The 25,406-nt window shown below is 39.6% G+C and overlaps 1 protein-coding gene across 21 annotated transcripts in view; it reads right to left on the minus strand.

Moving 5' to 3' along the window:
- Nucleotides 1–25,406, minus strand: part of LOC118653990 (integrator complex subunit 6-like) — a 69,794-nt gene that overhangs the window by 11,015 nt on the left and 33,373 nt on the right. For 11 of the 21 annotated variants that reach the window (XR_004966936.1, XM_036305053.1, XM_036305047.1 and 8 more), the window contains 3 exons: nucleotides 22,682–22,814; nucleotides 2,517–2,611; nucleotides 1,405–1,515 (listed from right to left, as the gene is read on the minus strand). Coding sequence is in view for 16 of the 21 variants with exons in the window: in XM_036305053.1 (XP_036160946.1) it covers nucleotides 1,405–1,515; nucleotides 2,517–2,611; nucleotides 22,682–22,814 (339 nt within the window). In the remaining 5 variants the exon portion in view is untranslated. Of the gene's footprint in view, nucleotides 1–609; nucleotides 737–1,404; nucleotides 1,516–2,516; nucleotides 2,612–22,681; nucleotides 22,815–23,329; nucleotides 23,470–25,406 lie in introns of those variants that run through there. The other 10 variants (XM_036305043.1, XM_036305048.1, XR_004966937.1 and 7 more) reach the window with 9 other exon arrangements.

The raw sequence follows: 25,406 nt of genomic DNA on the forward strand, positions 1-25,406 counted from the left end.
CCCTAATTATTAGAATTAAGTATGTTTATTTAAAAAAATTAAGTCATTAAATAAGGGATAAGAGTAAGGAAGGGTCTGTTTCCATAAATGATCCTGAAAGCTCATGTATAAAACTACACAAATAATATATTCCAGAAGGCCCCAGAACTTGCATGAGTTTGAACTCTGTTTACTATTCTTCCTAGTGGCCACATCCTGCTGACACAGCCTTAAAGGCCTAAGGTAAACATCAAATAAAAATATACAAATCAATAGAGCAATAAATAAATAAATAAATAAATAACTCATAAAAAAACATTAACAACGAAAAAATATCAGCAGAAAGGAAAAGGGGTTAAGGGCACACTTAATAGATCAGAAATCTGGGTTTGCCTTTTCTTTCTTTGTATTTATGAGCACACTGGACTGGTGAGAGCTGGCAAACTCCAGAACATAAAGTTTTTTGCCAGTTCCTAGAAGGTGTGTCAGCATCCCAAATTGTGGAGGCATTTTGGGTCTTTAGTGAAAACTTTTACTTTTTTGCTTACTATTTTCTTTTTTTTTAAAGGCCTAACTTCCAAACATATTGAACTTGAAGTAGTCACTGCAAACGCTACTACTGTTCCCTACCTGGGAATACATTTGTGCATAAGAAAATAAAGCTGCTCCATAAATTTTTCATATAACATAACACATTTGTATGGCAGTAAAGCTCTAACTCAGTAGTTCTCAAACATTTCCACCCTGCAAGAATGGGCTAGGTAGAGGAGAAGTATGATAAGTAGGGGTGAGTGGAGGATGAGGTACTAATAGAGAGGGGCAGGCAAGGGACAAGGTGAATAATGATAAATGAGGTGTGGGTATAAAGTAACAGATGGAGGGCAAGAAGAGAGGAGGTTGAACTCCACTCTTCAGGTCCCCTTGGGGCCTATCACCCTCTAGTATGAGGAACACTGGTCTCATCTCCCCCACTCCAAGAAAAAGCATATGGATATTTACTGCCTCAAAACTAATTTCTGGCAAGTCATTTAATCACACCATGCCTCAATGTGCTGACCTAAAAACAGGGATGCTCTACCCCAATGTGATTTGAGGAGAACCTAAGTTGAGAATAGGCAAAATGTGACCCATGAAATAATTCTATTAAGCCTCTGCCCCTCTAAGGCCACAAAATATCAACCAGCTTGTGGATAGAACAAACTGGCAAGCATAAGGAGAAATGGCACAGCATCAGATGATACTGACAGACCTTTCATTGCAGTTTAATGGTGAAGCTAGAAGCCATAGAGAATCACATTAGTAATAATCCATAAAGTGTAGAAATATATACACATTTAATTTGAAAAATTACAATTACACTAGAGAATAAGGAAATGCACTTCTGAGGGCAAAGGATTTTTGTTTGTTTGTTTTTACCAATACTACCTGTTGGCTGAGTTTTTTAAGGTAAGAGATAACACTGTAACTAAGTCCACAATCTAAATTATCTGATATCAGATTTGGAGCTCCCATCATCCTTAGTGCTTTCTTTAATGGCTATAAGGAAACAAAATACACAACAGTAAGAATAGAATAAATCTTAAAATACTCAAAGTTCAGTTATAAGGGGCAAAGGGACATGATTCATTTCTTAGAAGTCAAGGTGCTGCACATAAAACCAAACATGGAACATTAAAAAGTGGCAATGAAAATAGCAGAGAAGTAAGGAGCAGAAAGTAAAAAAAAAAAAAAAAATTAGAAGAGAGTGGGATAAGAAGAGCAAGTAACAAATTCAATTAGGTAAATTGCTTTTAGTCTTAATTCTCAAGTCATAAAATTATTTCATATTCCAATTTATTGTGCACCCCATTCCTGCCATGGTAAATAATAAAACACCCCAATTTCTCCTCCCAGTGACACCAGATACCATGGTTCTGCCTTTTCACCTCTAGAAACTTGACTTAAAGTTTTCCACATCTACCTCTGAAATGATTTGGATAACTCTTGATTTAGATTATGTAGCCAGTTCAAAATCATCATGAATATGTTTCTCAAACTGTAAAAATCCAAATGAGGCCAAGTAATTTTTTTTACTTTGTTTGGATCCCCCCCCCCCCAACCCGCCTCTGCACCAGTGTCTCTACTTGATGCAGTAAGTAAATATAATGTCTTCAGAAAAAAATTTCAGAGGGAAACTCCACATGGATAATTTCTAGAGTTAAAAAGGGAAGTTGATATAACACATGAATCCAGACCTATTCTTAAATTCCAAAATTACAACTTCATTAGGTTAATTTTTAATACGAGAAATACAGATGTGCTTTATGAAAATAACCATGGCAGTTAAAGGAAATAAAATAAACAAAACAGTTCTTTTTGTGCCACTATGACATCTCCAAGCTCTTACACATAATTTGAGAAAAACAATGGGACACAAATATTTATAAATTTAAAAACTATCTCATTTCAGGGGTAAAGTTTTTGGTTAATTGACATTTTTTTGTGTGACAAGGATCACCACTGATAGAGTTAATACATATGTACGCATAAATACATACTAATAGGTAATATGGAGGCAGAGTTTTTAAGTAGCCATCAAAAGCCTGTCGCCACTTCAGATTTGGCTTAAGCTTGTGAACTTTAAACAAGTCATCTGTAAGAGAAAATCAAATACAATAATACATTATACTAGTTCCAAATATTAAGATCTAAATCAAGAAACCCACATGTATTATATCAGTTCTTAGGAATCTCAAATTTTGATTATATTAGATGAACTTTTCATTGGAGTTTATTTGATTGTCTTTTTTTGGGCACTATTTACCAAAATTATATATAGTATTTTTCTAGTATTTTCTAGTATTCTAAATGAAATAAATTTCCAAATTACATATTTCTCTTTTGTCCACAAAGATACATAAAATATAATATTACAACACTAACTGATCCATGTGAAATTTTTTTACATATTGGTAACTCTACTGTAGTGATTTCCACCTGATAGGGAATCCATGGTCACTGGTTGATGGCATATTCCTTTCATTCAAATAGAGAATGTGTAAAACAACAAAACTGAACTCATAGATACAGAGAACAGATTGATGGTTGCCAGAGGTGATGGTGGGAGAAATGACTGAAGGTGGTCAAATAATACAACTTCCCGGTTATAAATAAATCACGCAAATGTTAAGTAGAGCACAGTGACTATAGTTAATAATACTATGGTGCATATTTGAAAGTTGCTAAGAGAGTAGATCTTAAAAGTTCTCATTGTAAGAAAAAAAATTGTAACTATGTATGATAATAAAAATTAACTGGACTTACTGTAACCATTTCACAATATATACAAATATTGAATCATTATGTTGTACATCTGAAACTAATATAATGTTATATATAAATTATATTTCATAAATAAATAAATAAATAGTGTTATACTTTTTCCTGAAAGGCCAAGGTAATAGACTTTACAATGTACATGAGAACAAAACTAAGCCTCTAATGTCTAGGTAATGATGGCAAGTTCTAAATTATGTTTTGGATTCTCAACAATCAGCTTTGTTAGTCATATTTCCCCTCTCTTCATTTCTCTGATTTCAGTGGTCAGACATTTTAAACCAAACTTTGAGTCTCTCAAATACTACTTAAAAATTGGGTGCCAGCCCTAACTGGTTTGGCTCAGTGGATAAAGCGTCAGCCTGCGGACTGAAGGGTCCCAGGTTTGATTCCGGTCAGGGGCATGTACCTTGGTTGCGGGCACTTCCCCAGGAAGGGGTGTGCAGGAGGCAGCTGATTGATGTTTCTCTCTCATCGATGTTTCTAACTCTCTATCCTTCTCCCTTCCTCTCTGTAAAAAATCAATAAAATATATATTTTAAAAAAAAATTGGGTGTCAGATAGGAGGAGGGTTGAGGGGATGGATGAAAAAGGTGAAGGGAATAGGAAGTACAAATTAGTAGTTACAGAATAGTCATGGGGATGTAAAGCATAGGGAACATAGTCAATAATCCTATATAATAAAAGCCTAATATGCTAAGTGTCTGACTGTTCAACCAGTAGCCATGATGCGCACTGACCACTAAGGGGTAGATGCTCTGACCAGTAATTTAGCTTGCTGCTGGGGTCCGGCCAATCAGGACTGGGCGAGATGGGCTGGACATGCCCTGGAGCCCTCCCGTGGTTCCTCCCTGACCCCAATTGGGCACTGGTGGGGTCACTCGACCTGGCCTGCACCCTCTCACAATCTGGGACCCGTTGGGGGGGATGTCAGAGAGCTGGTTTCGGCCCAATCCTCACAAGCCAGGCCGATGGACCCCTCTGGTGCAGTGCACCTGTCCTCTAATATTCTAATAGCTATGTGTGGTATCAGATGGGTATTAGATTTATTGGGGTGATCATTTAGTAAGTTATATAATGTCTAATCACTGGGTTGAACACCTGAAACTAATATAATATTATATGTCAACTGTAATTGAAAAATAATTATTTTTTAAAAATTGATGACTAAGTGCCCATCAACAGGTGAGTGGATTAAAAAACTGTGGCACATCTACACAATGGAATACTGCCGGAGTCCAACCCCAGCAGGTCCAGGGGTCCCCAAAGGTGTGGATGGAGTCGGCGAAGAAGGAATGACACAGAGACAGCGTTCAGTTGATCAGCAGCCTAGCCAGGATCTCTAGCCAGGATCTCCAGCCAAGTTCTGGTCTGGATCTCCAGCGAAGTTCTGCTGTTTATTGTCTTGTTACATCCGTATTTATCCCAGTTGATTTTAATCCTGTCAATTTCTATTACAAAGGTTAGGGCGTTTCTTATCTCCATTCCAGGGAGTAAAGATTATGTAGCTTAAGCATGATTGTTTGTAGTGATTAACTACCCGCCTGGCACTTAGTTAAGGAGTTTCATCCCCTCCCTGACTTCAGGGAAAAATTCCTACCTGGGGAAACAACCTTTCTAGGAGAGGCATCCCCTCCCTGACTTCAGGGAAAAATTCCTACCTGGGGAAACCACCTTTCTTGGAGAGGTGACCTTGGTTAAAACACACAGCGCTAAGGGGAGCAAACATATTAAGAACAGTATGCTATATACGCCAGGTCCCTTGAAACATATGCTGTGCAGATGTTTCTTTCCTGCAGCGACTGTGTCAAGCAGCAAGGATGGACCGGCTTCCGGCAGAATACTATGCTACTGTAAAAAAGAAAGAACTCAAGGAGACAAAATGCCTGCGGAATAGATGGACGGGTCCCGAGCCTTGTCCCAGAGCAGATAGAATGAGCAACTAAATCAAATAACATCCACCCCGAATTGGTGAAATAGACACAGCTGGTGAGACAATTTGCAGCCGGGAAGGGCAGAGGACGCCTGGAGAGCAGTAAAATCAGGGATCTGGGCTGGAGAGAACTGTGAGACCTCCAAGCCCAGAGGGTCAGAGGGAAACCGCATGGCACTGAGGCTGCATCCCTTGGGACAGGCATAATGTCTGACTGTGGAAAGGAGGTCCTCAGGACTGCTGGTGGCAGGGGATTCTAGATCTGAGTCCACAGCCATGATAGACTGGATGGCTGCCCAAGCTGTGCCATGCTGGAGGGAGAGGGGCTCACAGTGGTGCAGCTCTTTCTTCTCTTTTATTTTTTAATATATTTTTATTGATTTTTACAGAGAGGAAGGGAGAGGGATAGAGAAGTAGAAACATCGATGAGAGAGAAACATCGATCAGCTGCCTCCTGCACACTCCCCACTGGGGATCTGCCTGCAACCAAGGTACATGCCCTTGACCGGAATTGAACCTGGGACCCTTGAGTCCGCAGGCCGACGCTCTATCCAATGAGCCAAACTGGTTAGGGCTCTCCTCTTTTTGGTCTTTGTTTTTGTTCGCTGAACCTAGTTCATAGGACCTTTCAAATACAGACACTCACCCGTGGCTGAGGTGCAGGTGGAGGTGCGGACTTGTGGAGTCTGGGGAGAGGCTGGGGAGAAGAGCAGGTTGGGAAGAGGTGGCCGGAAGTCAACAACTTAAGTAAGAATCAAGAAGAAATAAAGAGTGATATAACTGCAATGAAAAACATTATGGAAAGTTTCAAGAGTAGAGTAGGAAAAGCAGAGGACCGAATTAGTGAATTAGAAGAAAGGATAGCAAAACACACCCAAATTGAACTGCAAATGGAGAAAAAAAATTAAAAGATAGGAGGAGAGCCTAAGGGAGCTATGGGACAACATGAAATGAAGCAACATACGAATAATAAGGGTGCCAGAACAACAGGAAGAGGAACAAGGGTTAGAAAACTTATTTGAAGAAATAATGTCAGAAAACTTCCCTGATGTGGGGAAGAAAAAAATCACACAAGCACAGAAAGTCCCAAACAAGATGAACCCATAAAGACCCACACTAAGACACATCATAATTACAATGGCAAATGTTCAGGACAAAGAGAGAATCTTAAAGGCTGCAAGAGAGAGACAGAAAGTTACGTACAAGGGATCTCCCATTAGATTATCAAAGATTTCTCAACAGAAACACATCAGGCCAGAAAAGAATGGAAGAAAATTTACAAAGTGATGTAAAGCAAGGAGCTGAATACAAGAACACTCTATCCAGCAAAACTATCAATCAGAATTGAAAGGGAAATCAGGAGCTTCACAGATAAAATAAAGGCTAAGGGAGTTTATCACTACCAAGCCAGCAATGCAAGAAATGCTAAAGGGAGTGGTATAAAAAGAAGAAATAAAAAGGGAAGAAGGAATACAGGCACAAAAAAATGGCTACAAACAAGTACCTATCAATAATAACTTTAAATGTAAATGGACTAAATGCTCCAATCAAAAGACATTCAGTGGCTCAATGGAAAAAGAAGCATGACCCATATATATGCTGTCTATAGGAGACCCACATCAGAACAAGGGACTCACACAGGTGGAAAGTGAAGGGATGGAAAAAATATCTTCCAGACAAATGGAAATGAAAAAAAAAAAAAAGCTGGGTAGCAATACTTATATCCGACAAAATAGACCTCAAAATGAAGGCCATAACAAGAGATAAGGAAGGCCACTTCATAATACTAAAGGGATCGATACAACAAGAGGATATAAATCTGATAAACATATATGCGTCCAATGCAGGAGCACGCAAATACATAAAAAAAAACTCCTGGAAGATATCAAGGGAGAGATCGACAACAATACAATCATAGTAGGGGACTTTAATACACCACTGACATCACTGGATAAATCCTCTAGACAAAAAAATCATCAAAGAAACAGCAATCCTAAATGACTCACTAGATCAGATGGACTTAATTGACCTCTTCAGAACATTTTACCCCAAAGCCACAGAATATATGTTCTTCTCAAGTGCACATGGGACATTTTCAAAGATAGACCACAATCAGGGGTCCTCAAACTACGGCCCGCAGGCCACATGCGGCCCTCCGAAAACATTTATCCAACCCGCTGGGTGTTTCTGCCGCCGCCGTGTGCATAGGAATTTGCTCATAGTTTTTTTTAAAACTATAGTCTGGCCCTCCAACGGTCAAGGGACAGTGAACTGGCCCCCTGTTTAAAAAGTTTGAGGACCCCTGGACCACATATTGAGTCACAGGCAAAGTCTCTCCAAATTTGAGAAGATTGAAATCATATCAAACATCTTCTCAGATCACAATGGCATAATATTAGAAACAAACGCCAATAAAAAAATTAAAACACTTGGAAGCTGAATAGCGTGTTATTAAACAATGATTGGGTTAACAAAGAGAAAAAAGAAGAAATTAAAAACATCCTGGAAATGAATGATAATAAAAACACAACAAACCAAAATCTATGGGACACAGTGAAAGCAGTCCTGAGAAGGAAGTTTATATCTCTACAGGCCTACCTCAAAAAAAGAAAAAAATGGTAATAAATCATCTAACTCTACAACTTAAAGAACTAGAAAGAGAGAAACAAGCAAAGCCCAGAGTGAGCAGAAGGAAGGAGATAAGAAAGATCAGAGCAGAAATAAATGACATAGAGACCTAAATAAATAAATAAATGAAAAAGATCAATGAAACCAAGAGCTGGTTCTTTGAAAGGATTAACAAGATTGATGAACTGCTAGCCAGGCTCAACAAGAAGCAAAGAGAGAGGACCCAAATAAACAAAATCAGAAATGAAAGAAGCAAAATAACAACAGACCCTACAGAATTACAAAGGATTCTGAAGAAATACTATGAACAGCTCTATTCCAACAAACTAGACAACATGAAGGAAATGGTCATATTCCTAGAAAAATACAACCTTCCAAAACTCAATCAGGAATAATCTAAAAATCTCAATAGGGCCATAGCTATGGAGGAAATTGAAGCAGTCATCAAAAAGCTTCCAGCAAACAAAAGCCCGGGGCCAGGTGGCTTCACAGGGGAGTTTTACCAACATTCAAGGAAGAACTAAAACCTAACCTCTTCCGACTAGTCCAAAAAATTCAAGAGGAAGGCACACTTCCAAGCTCATTCTATGAAGCTAGGATCACCCTAACAGCAAAACCAGATAAAGACAACACAATGAAAGAAAATTACAGGCCAATATCCTTCATGAACATATATGCCAAAATCCTCAACAAAATTCTAGCAAATAGGATCCAGCAGTACATCAGAAAGATCATACACCATGACCAAGTAGGATTTATCCCAGGAATGCAAGGATGGTACAATATCTGCAAGTCAATAAATGTGATACATCACATAAACAAATTGAGAGATAAAAATCACATAGTCATATCAATTGATGCAGAAAAAGCATTTGACAAAATCCAACACCCTTTCTTGATAAAAGCCCTCAGCAAAATGGGAATAGAGGGATCATACCTCAACATAATAAGAGCCTTATATGACAAACCTACAGCCAACATCATACTCAATGGGCAAAAATTAAAACTATTTCACCTAAGAACAGGAATGAGACAGGGATGGCCACTTTCATCTCTCCTGTTCGACATAATTCTGGAAGTGCTAGCCATAGCAATCAGAGAAGAAGAAATAAAAGGCATCCAAATTGGAAAAGAAATAATACTGCTATTATTTACGATGACATGATACTGAACATAGAAAACCCTAAAGACTCCATCAAAAAATTATTAGACGTAATAATTGAATTCGACAATGTAGTAGGATACAAAATTAACGACAAGAAATCTAAGGCATTTCTATACACCCATAATGAACTTACAGAAAGAGAAATTTTAAAAGCAATCCCATTTACCATTGCACCAAAAAAATTAAGATACCTAGGAATAATCTTAACTAAGGAGGTAAAAGACGTGTATTCGGAAAACTACAGGACACTGAAAAAAGAGATAGAAGAAGACATAAACAGATGGAAGAATATACTGTGTTCATGGATTGGTAGAATCAACATCATTAAAACGTCCGTACTACCCAAAGCAATCTATAGATTCAATGCACTTCACATTAAAATACCAACGGCATATTTCACAGACCTAGAACAAACACTCCAAAAATTCATCTGGAATAAAAAAAGACCCCGAATAGCTGCAGGAATCCTGAGAAAGAAGAACAAAGTAGGAGGAACCTCAATACCAGATATCAAGCTGTATTTCAAAGCCACTGTTCCCAAAACTGCCTGATACTGGCACAAGAACAGACATATAGATCAAAGGAATAGAATAGAGAACCCAGAAATCAACCCAAACCACTATGCTCAGTTAATATTTGACAAAGGAGGCAAGAGCATACAATGGAGTCAAGACAGTCTCTTCAATAAATGGTGTTGGGAAAATTGGACAGATACATGTAAAAAAACAAAACTAGACCACCTACTTATACCATACACAAAAATGAACTCAAAATGGATAAAGTACTTAAACATTAGATGGGAAAACAAAAATATTAGAGAAATCCACAGGTAGCAAAATTTCAGACATTTGTCGTAGCAATATCTTTGCCGATACAGCTCCTAGGGCAATGGAAACTAAAGAGAAAATAAACAAACGGGACTACATCGAAATAAAAAGCTGTTGTACAGCAAAAGAAACCATCAACAAAACAAGAAAACCCACTTCATGGGAGACCATATTTGCCAATGTTATCTCCAATAAAGGTTTAATCTCCAACATTTACAGGGAACACATACAACTTAACAAAAGGAAGATAAACAACCCAATCAAAAAATGGGCAATGGACCTAAATAGATACTTTTCAAAAGGGGACATAAGGAAGGCCAAGAGACATATGGAAGCATGCTCAAAGTCACTAATCATCTGAGAGATGCAAATCAAAATGACAATGCAGTACCATCTCACACCTGTCAGAATGGCTATCATCAACAAATCAACAAATGACAAGTGCTGGCGAGGATGCGGATAAAAAGGAACACTTGTGCACTGCTGGTGGGTATGCAGACTGGTGCAGCCACTGTGTAGAACAGTATGGAGTTTCCTCAAAAAACTACAAATGGAACTCTCATTTGACCCAGTGATCCCACTTCTAGGAATATATCCCATGAAACTAGAAACACCAATCAGAAAGGATATATGCACCCCTATGTTCATAGCGGCACAATTTACACTAGCTAAGATTTGGAATCAGCCTAAGTGCCCATCAGCAGATGAATGGATTAGAAAACTGTGGTACATCTACATGATGGAATACTATGCTGCAGTAAAAAAGAAGGAATTCTTACCATTTGCAGTGGCATGTATGGAACCGGAGAGCATTATGCTAAGCGAAACAAGCCAGTCAAAGAAAGATAAATATCACATGATCTCACTCATTTTTTTTAATCTTTAATTTCTTTATTGGTTAAGGTATTACAAATGTGTCCTCATCCCCCCCATTAACTCCCAACCTCCCCCCCTACTCATGCTTTCACCCCCCTGTTGTATGTGTCCATTGGTTTGGCTTATATGTATGCACACAAGTCCTTTGGTTGATCTCTCCCCATTAACCCCACCCTCCCCTACTTTCCCTCTGGGGATTGACAGTCTGATCCCTGTTTCTCTGTGTCTGGATCTGTCCCTGTTCATCAGTCTATGCTGTTCTCTATATTCCACAAATGAATGATGATCTCACTCATTTGTGGAATACAATGAACAACATAAACTGATGAACAAAAACAGATCCAGAGACAGAGAAGCATCGATCTGACCGTCAAACCTCAGAGGGAAGGCAGGGGACGGCGGGGATAAGGAGGAGAGATCAACCAAAGGACTTGTATGCATGCATATAAGCCTAACCAATGGACACAGACACCAGGGGGTGAGGGCATGCACTGGGGGGTGGGGTGGCTGGAAAGAGGTCAATGGGGGGAAAAGGAGACATATGTAATGCTTTAAACAATAAAGAATTAAAGAAAAAAATTGATGGCACTAGTAAAAGCAATTAGAGATGCTAAACTGAAGTTTAAATTCTGCCCAACTAAATATGTTTCTTGAATACCACATGCATTAAAACAACTAAAGATATTTCCTTTATTTTAATTTTTTAAATCTTTATTGTTCAGATTATTACAGTTGTTCCTCTTTTTCCCCCCATAGCTCCCCTAAACCCGGTTCCCACCCCACCCTCTGCCCTTACACCTCCCCCACTGTCCTCACCGATAGGTGTACGATATTTTTTTTAATTAAATCTTTATTGTTCAGATTATTACATTTGTTCCTCTTCCCCCCCCATAACTCCCCTCCTCCCAGTTCCCGCCCCACCCTCCGCCCTCACTCCCCACCCACTGTCCTCATCCATAGGTGCACGTTTTTTGTCCAGTCTCTTCCCGCATCTCCCACACCCCTTTCCCCCCCAAGAATAGTCAGTCCATTCCCTTTCTATGTCCCTGATTCTATTATAATCACCAGTTCATTCTGTTCATCAGATTATTTATTCACTTGATTCTTAGATTCTCTTGTTGATAGATGCATATTTGTTGTTCATAATTTGTATCTTTACCTTTTTCTTCCTCTTCCTCTTCTTAAAGGATACCTTTCAGCATTTCATATAATCCTGGTTTGGTGGTGATGAACTCCTTTAGCTTTTCCTTATCTGTGAAGCTCTTTATCTGACCTTCAATTCTGAATGATAGCTTTGCTGGATAAAGTAATCTTGGTTGTAGGTTCTTGGTATTCATCACTTTGAATATTTCTTGCCACTCTCTTCTGGCCTGCAAAGTTTCTGTTGAGAAATCAGCTGACTGTCGTATGGGTATTCCCTTGTAGGTAACTGAGTTTCTTTCTCTTGCTGTTTTTAAGATTCTCTCTTTATCTTTTGCTCTTGGCATTTTAATTATGATGTGTCTTGGTGTGGTCCTCTTTGGATTCCTTTTGTTTGGGGTTCTCCGTGCTTCTTGGACCTGTAAGTCCATTCCTTTCACCAGGTGGGGGAAGTTTTCTGTCATTATTTCTTCAAATAGGTTTTCAATATCTTGCTCTCTCTCATCTTCTGGCACCCCTATAATTCTGATGTTGGTACGCTTGAAGCTGTCCCAGAGGCTCCTTACACTATCCTCGCATTTTTGGATTCTTTTTTCATTTTGCTTTTCCGGTTGGGTGTTTTTTGCTTCCTCGCGTTTCAAATCATTGACTTGATTCTTGCGCTCCTCTGGTCTGCTGTCGGGAGTCTGTATAATATTCGTTATTTCAGTCCGTGTATGCTTAATTTCTAGTTGGTTCCCCAATATAACATCGAGGGTCTCATTAGTTTTCTTGTAGATCTCATTAAGTTTATTGGCGGCTTCTAAACAGTTCTTGAGAGACCTTAAAAGTGTGGTTCTGAACTCTATATCTTCCATTGACAATTTTGTCCTGTTTCTTTGTCTCTGCATTTTGTTATGCTTCCTTGGTGCACCCCCTAGTGGTCTTTGTGCGCAGTCTTATAGTTAAACCTTGATTGTTGTAGCTAATACCAGGGAGGGTTTGACCTCCAGGCCAAGTGGCTATGAGAATCAGCTGTGTCTGCAGTGAGAGAAGTTCTGTCCTCTAGGGAGGTGCTAATCTAGCCTTTGCCTGAGGCTATCCGGCAAATGCCTCTGTGCAGGGCTTGGGCGGGGCGGGTCGCACAGGATCAACAGGGTGGGCAGGAGAGAGCAGTTATGGTGGCTCTCAGTCCTGTCCCCAGGAGCTCTGCCTCTCTGAGTTCCAGCACCCGCTGCAAACCTCGGAGAGAAAGCTGCACTCGCTCTGACCGAAGCCAGACAGTCCCGCTTCTCCCGTTTGAGTCTGGGTCCCTAAAGACTCGCCTGTATCTGGAGCTCAGAGTCTGCGACTCCCTCCCGATTGAAAACGCCAACCGCGCCCTCCGCCGCCAGCCCACTCCGCGCACTCCGCACCTCAGAATTTGACTTCAGCACTGCGCCTCCTCTGAGTGTCCATATGCGTTTCTCTTTCCTCCTAGTTGTAGGACTTCCACTCAGCCAGCATTCCTGTGGTTCTGGGTGATGTCTGTTCCATTTTTTAGTTTCACTTTTGAAGTAGTTGTTCAAGGCAGCAAACTCCAGCGTTAACCTATGCCGCCATCTTGGTTCTCCTCCAGGTGTACGATTTTTGTCCAGTTTCTTCCCGCACCCCCCACACCCCTTTCCCCCTGAGAATTGTCAGTCTACTCCCTTTCTATGCCCCTGATTCTAGTATATTCACCAGTTTATTCTGTTCATCAGATTTTTTATCCACTTGATTTTTAGATTCACTTGTTGATAGATATATATTTGTTGTTCATAATTTTTATCTTTACCTTTTTCTTCTTCTTCCTCTTCTTAAAGAATACCTTTCAGCATTTCATATAATACTGGTTTGGTGGTGATGAACTCCTTTAGCTTTTCCTTATCTGTGAAGCTCTTTATCTGACCTTCAATTCTGAATGATAGCTTTGCTGGGTAAAGTAATCTTGGTTGTAGGTTCTTGCTACTCATCACTTTGAATATTTCTTGCCACTCCCTTCTGGCCTGCATAGTTTCTGTTGAGAAATCAGTTGACAGTCGTATGGGTACTCCCTTGTAGTTAACTAACTGTTTTTTTATCTTGCTGCTTTTAAGATTCTCTCTTTGTCTTTTGCTCTTGGCATTTTAATTATGATGTGTCTTTGTGTCTTGGTGTGGTCCTCTTTGGATTCCTTTTGTTTGGGGTTCTCTGCCCTTCCTGGACTTGTAAGTCTATTTCTTTCACCAGGTAGGGGAAGTTTTCTGTCATTACTTCTTCAAATAGGTTTTCAATATCTTGCTTTCTCTCTTCTTTCGGCACCTCCATAATTTGGATGTTGGTACGCTTGAAGTTGTCCCAGAGGCTCCATACACCATCTTCATATTTTTGGATTGTTTTTTCTTTTTGCTTTGCTGGTTGGGTGTTTTTTGCTTCTTCCTATTTCAAATCTTTGACTTGATTCTTGCGCTCCTTTAGTCTGCTGTTGGATCTCTGTAAATTATTCTTTATTTCAGTCAGTGTATGCTTAATTTCTAGTTCGTCCTTTTTAATATCCTCGAGGATCTCACTAGATTTATTGAGGGTCTCACTAAATTTATTGGTGGTTTCTAGAAAATTCTTGAAAAACCTTATAACCGTGGTTTTGAACTCTATATCCAGTAGTTTGCTTTCCTCCATTTCTGTCATTTGTGACCTGTTTCTTTGTCTCTGCATTTTGGCTGCTTCCCTGTGTTGATAGAGTAGCTTTGTATGGTAGGTGTCCTATAGGGCCCAGTGGCTCAGCCTCCCCAATTACCTGAGGTGGACACTCTTGGTGCACCCCTTTGTGGGCTTTGTGCACAGTCTTGTAATTAAGCCTTGATTGTTGTAGGTATCACTGGGAGGAATTGACCTTCAGACCAACTGGCTGTGAGAATCAGCTGTGTCTACGGTTGGAGAACTGTGCTGGAGACACCCTTATGGGGTAAGACTTGCTTCAGTGGGGCTTTGGTGCTCCCTGAGTCTGCCCCCTGAGTGTGTCCCTTATGGATCTGAGGAGTTGTAATCTGGATGTTACCACTCTGACCACTGGGTACACTGGCACTTGGATCTCTAAGGAGGTGCTAATTTAGCCTCTGCCTGAGGCTACCCAGCAGGAGCTACAGAAAGATCTGCAGATTCCTCTTCTTTGTTTGGGATTTGGAGGTGCCCAGATGAGGCCCAGCTGTGAAGCAATGCAAGCTGCTGTGGGCCTTGGGCCTTTTTTTGGATGTTCTGGGTCTCTCTGACCCAGCTGCAGTTTGTTAGGTAATTTTAGATTGCAAAGGGCCAGGCCATTCATATGCAAAAGCCTCTGCTCACAGCTTGGGTGGGGCGGGGTCTCAGGGAATCAACAAGGCAGAGCAAACAGCTATGGCTGATCCTTAACCCTGCCCTAAGAGGTCCCAGGTCTCAGTGTCCTGAGGTAATCACTGTAAGCACCTTTGAGAGAAAGCCGCCCTCGAGTTCCAACTGCTGCCAGACAGTCCATTTTCTCCCTGTATGAGTCTGGGTCCCCAGAAACTCACCTGGAACTGGAGTTCAGGGCCATCAGAAGCTTGTGTCTCCCTCTGGATTGAAAAAGACAACCACGTTCTCAGTTGCCAGCCCTTTCCATGCGCGCCTCCATACCTCTGCACTTTACTTCCGTACCTCCTCTGAGTCTCAGTGTGCTTTTCTCTTTCCTTCTAGTTGTAGAATTTCCACTCAGCTAGCCTTCCTGTTGTTCTGGATGATGTCCATTTTGTCTTTCAGTTGTATTTTTGAAGTGGTTGTGCAAGGCAGCAATTTTAGGTGTTTACCTATGCCGCCATCTTGGTTTCCCTCTCAAAATATTTTCTTTAAATAAGCAGATACCCCATCTTTTCACATTTAAATTTAATTTTTTTTAAATAATGTAAATACATTATATACACCACATGAAAATTTCCAAAACAGCTCACTATTTCCTTCTGATGGTAAAAAAATATTTCTTTTCTGATATAATAATTCAAAATTGATATCCCAGACATCAACATGAACCTGCCACACTTACTATAAATACCAAAAATATTATAAATTCGACCTTTATCTTGTTTCTTTGGGTTTTATTGGCTCCTATCCAAAAACAAATGCTTTTACTTCCAATGACAAAACCATTCCTATGCCATATGCATAATTTCTCTACAAATTTATTTGAAATTCTGAATTATTTTAGTTATTTATTACATTTATTTAGTAAATATTCTGAATTATTTAGTTAGTTTACTGCTATAATAAATTATTCACTCCTGTTGAGACTAATTTAAATGAAGTTACAAAGTCATAAAATGTGGGGTTTTTGTTCTTTTGGAACAGGGTAGAAAGAACAAAGAAAAAAGATCTGAAGAGATTGCTGGCTCATTGTAGAGTGCAGGTCTTTTTTTAATGTATATTTATATTGATTTCAGAGAGGAAAGGAGAGGGAGAGAGAGATAGAAACATGAATGAGAGAGAATCATTGATTGGCTGCCTCCTGCACGTCCCCCACTGGGAACCGAGCTGCAACCCAGGCATATGCCCTTGACCGGAATCGAACCCGGGACCCTTCAGTTTGCAGGCCGATGCTCTATCTACTGAGTCAAGCCGGCTAGGGCAGTATGCAGGCCTTTTAGAAACCATTCATATATTGACAGAGGAATGAGATATCGTGTTTTACTGTGTCTTTATGTGAAGTCTGCTGAGAATTAGGCAGATTTTGTGGAAACTAACTGACAAATTTAAATACCACAAGACTGGAGAGACATTTAGACATAAATAGATTAGATAATGAGAGTCAATAATAGTTGTAATATTTCTAACAATGCAGATTGCAATGATTCCACCCAGGAGCCAATTTAGTCTAATTATTTCTTGTCGAATTCTTTGAAACAGGAGTGGGAGGAAGAAAGAATATCTTCCACAGTTTAAATTAAGAGTAGAGATCTATTAGGGTGACAGTGCTTTAGTCACTTTCTCTATAGCTCAGAAAATGACTTCCAAGGTATTAAATTTCCATTCACATGTAGTCTGTAGGAGGCTACAGTAAAGATGTCATAAACAATTAGCTAATCAACATTTGAAAGACAAGAAAGTGAGTGTAGAAAGAGATTAAAATGATACTGCCAATACCCCCAAAACTACTGATTCATTATCTTCCAGTTCCTTTCTCCCCATTTCCCACTTGGAAGAGGAGGAAGATGTGGGTTTGAGTCCAAACTCATCCACATTCTTAGCTGAGTGAGCTTTGAGAAATTACTTCACCTTTTTGTGTCTCCATTCCATCTATAAAATCAATTTAATAACTGCCTTACCACACAACATTGTTCTGAGAACTAGATTATGTACATGAAAACACCACATACAATGAAAAATGGTGTAAGCTGTAAAGCACTAAACCTATAGTGATTAATACACATAAAAGTATATGCATTTATTCTCTTTTGCTCCTCCTGGTCTCAATGTGGATCTAAAGTTTATTTTTTACACAAGTCCCTAGTTCTTAATTAAAAAAAAAAAAACCCAGAAGAATTGAATGCGATATACAGGGTGTTACAAAAAAGGTATATACACTTTGAATCATTATAAAGGCAGTGTTTATTAAAATACATTTCATTTTCAAAATGTTATATAACCAGCTGTTAAAGTGTGTACACATTTTTGGGACACCCTGTATTTAAAAAAAGCTGCCATTAATGTCTTAAACTCTATAGTTATTGGTCCTCAACAACAACAAAAAATCCTAATTTCCTAACTGAGAGATAGTCTTCTTGCCAATTATGATAATCTGGTTACCACCCTACTAATGTGATTGTTATGTTAGTTCATCGATCCAATTAAGCCTCACTTCTCTATCCTTAGGTAAGTTTAATGCTTAATTATTTTAGCTACTTTTGCTGGAAACCTTGAATTGATAAAGAAACAGAGGTCACCTTTTTGGAAAGTTATGGTACTCTCTAGTAATACCGTGATATTTCTGGGCATTATGAAGTGTATGTGACTTAACTTGCCTTTTTACTTAATGCCCTGCCCACTAAAAGTGCAAAACCATCCTGTATCTTTACATTGTATCTTTAATATGAAACAGTGCCTTCAAGGGCTACTAAGATAGCATAGTTATTAATAATGACAACAATAATAATAATGCCAATAGCATTATTGAGTACTTACTATTTGCCACGTGAGTTATGTACAGTTAACTGTATTCATTCAATCCCAACTAAATCCTTTTGAGGTAGGTAATATCATTCTCACTTTACAGATGAAATAACTGAAGCACAAAGCTAGCAAACAGCAGAGGCAGGATTCATAGCAGAGTAGCTACACCCTAAAGTCCATATACTTAAACATTATGGGAGCCGCACAACCCAGAATGTGAAGTAATGGTGGAAATGTAAGGAGTGTCTATTTCTGAACCTCAGCATGAAACCCAAGTTTGGAATTCATAGGCACAAGGACCTTTAGCCTCAAAGAGTGTGAAAAACTCTATGCTTCTTAGCAGACACAGATTATAGAAAAGCCTGGAAATGGATATTTGAAGCAAAAGGGAAGAATGGGAACTGAGTCAAGGATGGGATGGCCCTGAAATGACTATGTCGGGTTAGGGAAGGGGGAGAAATCAAAGAATCTTCTGAGGTTTCTGGTTTGGGATATTTGCCAAAGGATCATGATTCTCTAGGCAGGGCTAGATTCTCAGTGTTGCAGGTTAAGAAGAACCAAGAACAAATGCCACATATGTCTCTCTGGTGTTAGAAGACATTTCAGAGAGAAGGAGAACTTGGCATTTGGGGAACAGAGTGATACAGACTAAGAAGTAACCAGGAAGACATTGTCAGGATTTGACTTTACATAGTGCTAGGGAGTCTGGGAATGTGGCAACTTAGGCACAGACAGTTTGAAGCAAAGGAAGAACTGAATGCTTCCTCTTAACCATTATGCTATGTCCACATCTGATCTCTATTACCTGTAAGATCAGCAAAGACCAATTTTAGAGGGTGGGGCTTGCTTTTGTAAAGTGCTATATGTCTCAATTTCTGATGGAAGACCAGCTATTCTAGTTAGGGGCATTTTCTTGTAATAATTTGGAAAGCAGATTGAGTTTAGACCAAAGATGAAATGCCGGAATTCAGCCCATAATAGTTTTAAAGAACTTTTCCACTGTCCTATGGTAATGAGGACACCTCCACCCCTTTGGTGTCAGTGGAGACCATGTGGAGAAGAGTAAGGAGAAACTGCTACTTCTCCCATCCAGAGAGGTATCCTTGTAGTGAGGATCCAGAACTCCTATCCCTGCACAGCAATCATAAGGAGCCTAAGGAGCCCCCTCCTTTTGGGTGTCAACAGGGGAAGCCAAGTGGGGAACCTGGACTTCTGCCACTCTGGCACTAATGAGGAAGTACCTCAAAATCTCTGCCAGAGGAATGTGAGAGGAAGCAAGCTAAAAGAGAAGATTTAAATAAGATCCACAAACTCACAATATTGAAAATGTTCCGATTTCAATTGAAAATCATTCACCATACAAGAACCAGGAAGATCTCAAAACAAATTCAAAATGACAATCAAGAGACACTAACACCAAAATGACAGAGATGTTAAAAATATTCAATAAAAGTTTAAAACCCCACCATAACAAAAGGTATTTCAACAACCAATTACACACATTTGAAACAAATGAAAAAATAGAAAGCCTCAGCAAAGAAATAGAAAATGAGCCCTGGCCAGTGTGGTTCAGTGGTTGAGCATCATCCCATGCACTGAAAGGTCGCCGGTTCGATCCCTAGTTGAGGTATGTACAAGAGGCAGCTGATTCTCTCTCTCTCTCTCTCTCTCTCTCTCTCTCTCTCTCTCTCTCTCTCTTCCCTTCCTCACTCTCTAAAATCAATAGAAAACATATTAAAAAAGAAACAGAAAGTGAACGAGAAGCAGAAGATATAAAGAAGAACCAAATGGAAATCTTAGAATTAAAAATGCAATAAACAAAGTAAAAAGCTTAATGAGTGGATTCAAAAGCAGAATGGAGGGGTCGTGTTTGTTTTTGCTTCTGTTGTCTGTGCTTTTGGTGTCATGTCTATTTTTATTTCTTACAACTGCAGGTGAATCTACAAATATCTCAAAATAAAAAGTGTACTTGAAAGTAGAAAAATAATACTATTTACAGTCTAAGTAAAAAATATCTAGTCTAATAGAGTGTCAGACTGGGGAGTGAAGGATCCTGGGTTCAATTCTGGTCAAGGACACTTACCTTGGTTGCAGCCTTGATCCCTGGCCCTTGTTGGGGCATGTGATGGAGGCAACCAATTGATGTGTCTCTCTCACATTGATGTTTCTCTCTGTCCTCTCCCTCCCTTCCACTCTCTATAAAAATCAATGTAAAAATATCCTTGGATGAGGATTAACAACAACAACAACAAAATTATCTAGTCTAATCCTTCATGGTATAATTGTGAAAACTGAGGCCATAAAGGTATATTTAAGAAAAATGGGTAAATAAATCCACAAAATACAGGTAGTTTTTGTTGGTAGTCTTATTAATCTCAGGGACATAACCTATATTTATAGCAGTGGCAATCATCTTTTAGAGGATACTTTTAGATTAGACTAATAAAGTAGACAGGCTATACAGAACAATCATACTAATATATTTATGATGACCCATTCTTTTAAAAATGTATCTTTATTGTTGAAAGTATTACAGATGTCCGTTTTTTCCCATTGACCCCTTCCACCCCACACCCACCCTTATGACGACCCATTCTTAACCTTAATTTGCAACATTTAAAATAATTTCTTTTCAGTACATTTAATACATATAGTACGTAGAGCACTAAAAATCTTATGTTTTTTCTAATAATTTTTATTTTTCAATTGCAGTTGGCATACCATATTATATTTGTTTCAGGTGTACTACATAGTAATTAGACATTTATATAACTTACAAAGTGATCACCCCATAGGTCTAATACCCATCTGACACCATACATACCTATTACAATATACTCCCTATGCTATACTTTACTTCCTCATGACAGTTTTTATAACTGGCAATTTGCACAACTTATTCCCTTCCCCTTTTTCACCCAACTCCCTAACCCCCTCCTATCTGGCAACCATAAAAAGGAATAAATAAATAAATAAATAAAGTTCTCTGTATCTATGAGTTTGCTTCTGTTTTATAAAAAATATATTTTTATTGATTTCAGAGAGAAAGGGAGAGAAAGAGATAGAAACATCAATGATGAGAGAGAATCATTGATTGGCTGCCTCTTGCATGCCCCCCACTGGGGATTAAGCCAGCATGTGCCCTGACCAGGAATAGAACCATGACCTTCTGGTTCATAGGTCAACGCTCAACAACTGAGTTACTTTGGTTGGGGGAGTTTGCTTCTGTTTTGTTCATTTATTTTGTTTTTTAGATTCCACATATACGTGACATCATACGGTATTTGTCTATCTTTGTCTGATTTAGTTCACTTACCATAATAAAAAGTATTATGCTTTTAATGACTAAAACTCAGTAAGGTTTGGTTCTTTTGGCAAAAATTAAGAAACTCCACCAAATAAAAATGTTCACAACTTTACAACTAGAAGGATACCATGTGGTATTATTACTCTAAACAAATGTGGCTTTTTAAATGAGAAAAAAATCTCTACACATGTTTTCGGTGATATTTGAGTAACTTCTCCTGGAGTTGTTCATTTTAGAATATTGCCATGGAAACTAAAGTGTCTACAACTACAGTTATTGTAGAATTTATTGTTGTACTTATTGCCATAAATTGCTACCGTGCCTAAACCAGTTGCCTCAAGAGCACTGAATATCCTTTTATGAAGGAACTAGAGGCCCAGTGCATGAAATTCATGCACTGTGGGAAGGGGATCCCTCAGCCCAGACTGCACCCTCTCACAGTCTGGGACCCCTTGCTCCTTACTGCCTGCCTTCTTACTGCTCCTTACTGCTTGGCTGGCTGCTCCTTGGCGCTGCCGCGGAGGTGGGAGAGGCTCCCACCAGCCACTATATTCACCAGCTGTGAGCCCAGCTTCTGGCTGAGCAGTGCTCCTCCTGTGGGAGTGCACTGACCACCAGGGGGCAGCTCCTGCATTGAACTTCTGACCCCTAGTGGTCAGTGCACATCATAGCGACAGGTTATTTCACCGTTCAGTCGATTTGCATATTAGGGTTTTATTATATAGGATTAGTGTGAGCCAATACTCCCACAGAAGCCCTATTTTCTGAAGAAAACGATCAAATTTTTGGAGCATTAATCCCAATCAATGGCATTTTTTGGCTCAAACTAGTCTATGAAAAAGGCAAGTGCACTTAAAACTGGGGGTTGGGCCCGGCTGGCATGGCTCAGTGAACATTGAGCATCCACCTATGAATCCAGAGGTTGCGGTTTGATTCCTGGCCAGGGCACTTGCCCCAGTTGCAGGCTTGATTTCCAGTGTGGGGTGTGTGGGAGGCAGCTGATCAATGATTCTCTTTTATCATTGATGTTTCTATCTCTCCCTTTCTTTCTGAAATCAGTAAAAATATATATTTTTTAAAATGGAGGTTGGGAGGGAGGGGTGACAGCATTGGACCTTGCAACCTCAAGAAAAGCGTAAGAATCACACACCAAAGGTTAAGTGTCTCTTCTATTTGATCTAAAGGCAACAAAAAGAAAACAAAACAGAACAGTATGCAAATTCTATCCTTTCAAATGAATATTTAGATTTTTTATATATTAGGTATCAATTACTCTTTGACTACATTTAAGGTGCTTAGCCCATCATGTATTTTTTGTTGTATTTTAAAGATGATTAAATAGGACATACTTTACTTACCTAAAAGAGGGAGTAAAACTGGGTAGTTGTAGGGCATCACAAAGAGGTTTACACAAGTTAAAGTTGTACTGGCTTTTAAATAACCAAATGGATATCCAAGTTCATTGTATTTTCCACTGCTAGTAACAAATACCTGAGAATAATATGAAGTAATATACAGTTATGACAATATGGATTTTACATAAAAGCAAACTCATAGTAATATTCCATAGCCACATCTATGGCATAATTTAATTGTAATTTAAAAATGGAAATAGTGCTTTTAGCTTATGGTTATATCAAATATATCATACTAAATAAGAATGTTCAGATCACAATTCTTTTATAACTTATATTAAGAAATGAAACTGTATATGCAATAACCACTCAGAGTTTGCAGTCTACATCAACAGTACCCAAATATTTACTTGGTTAGAACAATGGAAAATAAGGCTGCAATACCACTAAGTGATACCAGCCATTAAAACAAATTGACTTCTCAAAAGAAGTGGTGACCAGAGTAAAGACTTTTAGGAAAATGGAAGATGGCCCCATGCATAAAGCAGGCAATTACAAAATCAAAGCCCTTTTAAAGGATTATGCTAACATTTTTCATGTGTACTACTATTAAATCTTGCTCTACTTCCCTTTGATGCCCCATTCCCCTACCTACTATTCATTTTTGATCCAATAAGTATTTACTGAATAGTCAGGCACTGGTGGTAATTTTTTTGAGGCAGGAAGAAAATGCTTTGGTTCATTCTGGAAGTCATTTATCTTGTAAATTATGCTGGTAGAACAAACATTCAATAATTATCAAAACATTAATCTTTATTACATATTGCAATCATCTTATTTTTTATTAATATTCTTGATTTGATATATATTATATTGTCAAGTCCCATACACTTGATATGCTGGGCTAGAGTCCTCTAGCAAACATGTTTTCTCTGTGTTTCATGAGTCCTTCAACAGGGTTAAGACAAAAGTCAAACCTTAATGGTAAACAGGATCCATTGACCTTGCTAATTCTTGGCACCAGCAATATCACCTACCAGTTCACTAAATTCTTGCTATATTTAGTTATAGCTAAGAATAAATCCTTCCTATGTTATTTATGACTCCACAAAACAATTGCTAAAACATGACTCATCTACTAGATTTTTGTCTTAATCTGAAACTTAATAGAAACAGAAAACTGTAATAAAACATGTTGGATTTCCCCCTATTTCCCAATTGTGTATAATAGAAGAGGGGGAAGTCATCATCCTATATAATAAAAGGCTAATATGCAAATAGATCGAATGGTGGAACAACTGAACAACTGGTCACTATGATGTGCGCTGACCACCAGGGGGCGTGTGTGGAACATGGTGGGCATTGGCCATGGTGGGGTGGTGGAGCAGGTGAGCCAGGGTTCCAGACCAAGGTGGGGCACTGGTTGCTGTCATTGGGGCAAGCCTCTGGTGGTTATTGAAAATTCTTTGCTCCCCTGCACACCACGGTCCTGCCCAGCGCTCGCACCTGCCGCCAGTGCTGGCCCTGCTCACACCCAGTGTGGGCACTGGAGCCACTGCTCACACCTGCTGCTGGTTCCCAGCGTTGTCCCTGATCACTTGGCACCGTCAGTGGGTGCGAGTGGCAGCTGTCGGCCCCGATCACCCCTTAGGGCTTCTCCACCTTCCCCTGCTCCCAAGGGGTGATCAGGGCCAGCAGCCGCTGCTCGCAACCACTGCCAGTGCCAGCCCTGCTTGCACCAGGTGCTGGCACCGGAGCTGCTGCTTGCATCCACTGCTGGTGCCTGGCACTGGTCCTGATTGCTCAATGCTGTCAGTGGGTGCAAGCAGTGGCTGCCAGCCCCAATCGCCCCTGAGGGCTTCTCCACCACCCTCTACACCTGAGGGGCAATTGGAACAGTAGCTGCTGCTTGCACCTGCTGATGGCACTGGCCCCAATTGTTTGGCACTGTTCAGCGGGTGTGAGCGAGGCTGCTGTGAGCAAGGCCAGCACCGTCAGCATGTAGGAGTGGTGGCGGCAGGACTAGGGGCCATGGTGGGAGGGGCTGGGCGGGGCACAGGGGCTGGCCGTCCCTGTGCCCACTGCGGCCTCGCAGCCCACAGTTCCTTTCGAGGTGCACGAATTTGTGCACTGGGCTCCTAGTAAAGGATAAAAAGCTTACACACATCCAACAAAAGTCAGACCTATGATTCCTGAGAAAAGAAAAGCACTTTTTTTTGTTCCTCTCTCACTTCTTTTCCCTCTGTCCCCTCCCTCCCTTCTTATCTTCCCTAATTTACCATAAGCCCCTTCAGTTTTTCCTTATCACCTACAGATTCATAAAATTTAGGGATTCAAAGAGATCATTAGAGACCATCTAGTCTAGAAAAAGTAAGTGTTGGGTTCATAACCACATAGTTGGTGGCAGAGCTAGAGTTAAAATCCAAGTTTCCATTATGATTTTGCCAAATTTCCTGGTTCCTGGCTCATCTTATTCTTTTTCAGACCCACTAATTAATCACATTTAAACTACTCTAAACCAAAGTAACATAAGGTCAGGAAAAAAGGCATATGGCATATTTGAGCGGTGATGTAGGGAGGGAGAACAGGATTTAAGTTTCCCTGGAGTACATTTACAAGGAATGTGCTACACACAAAAAAAGAGGGTTTATTTTAGGGAAAAGGTATAATTTATAATTGTATTTGCTTTTTTGCAAACTTTTTTAACACATAAATTTAAATGTCCTAT

This window comes from Myotis myotis, unplaced genomic scaffold, assembly GCF_014108235.1.
Source record: "Myotis myotis isolate mMyoMyo1 unplaced genomic scaffold, mMyoMyo1.p scaffold_m19_p_4, whole genome shotgun sequence".
In the NCBI taxonomy this organism is placed as follows: domain Eukaryota; kingdom Metazoa; phylum Chordata; class Mammalia; order Chiroptera; family Vespertilionidae; genus Myotis; species Myotis myotis.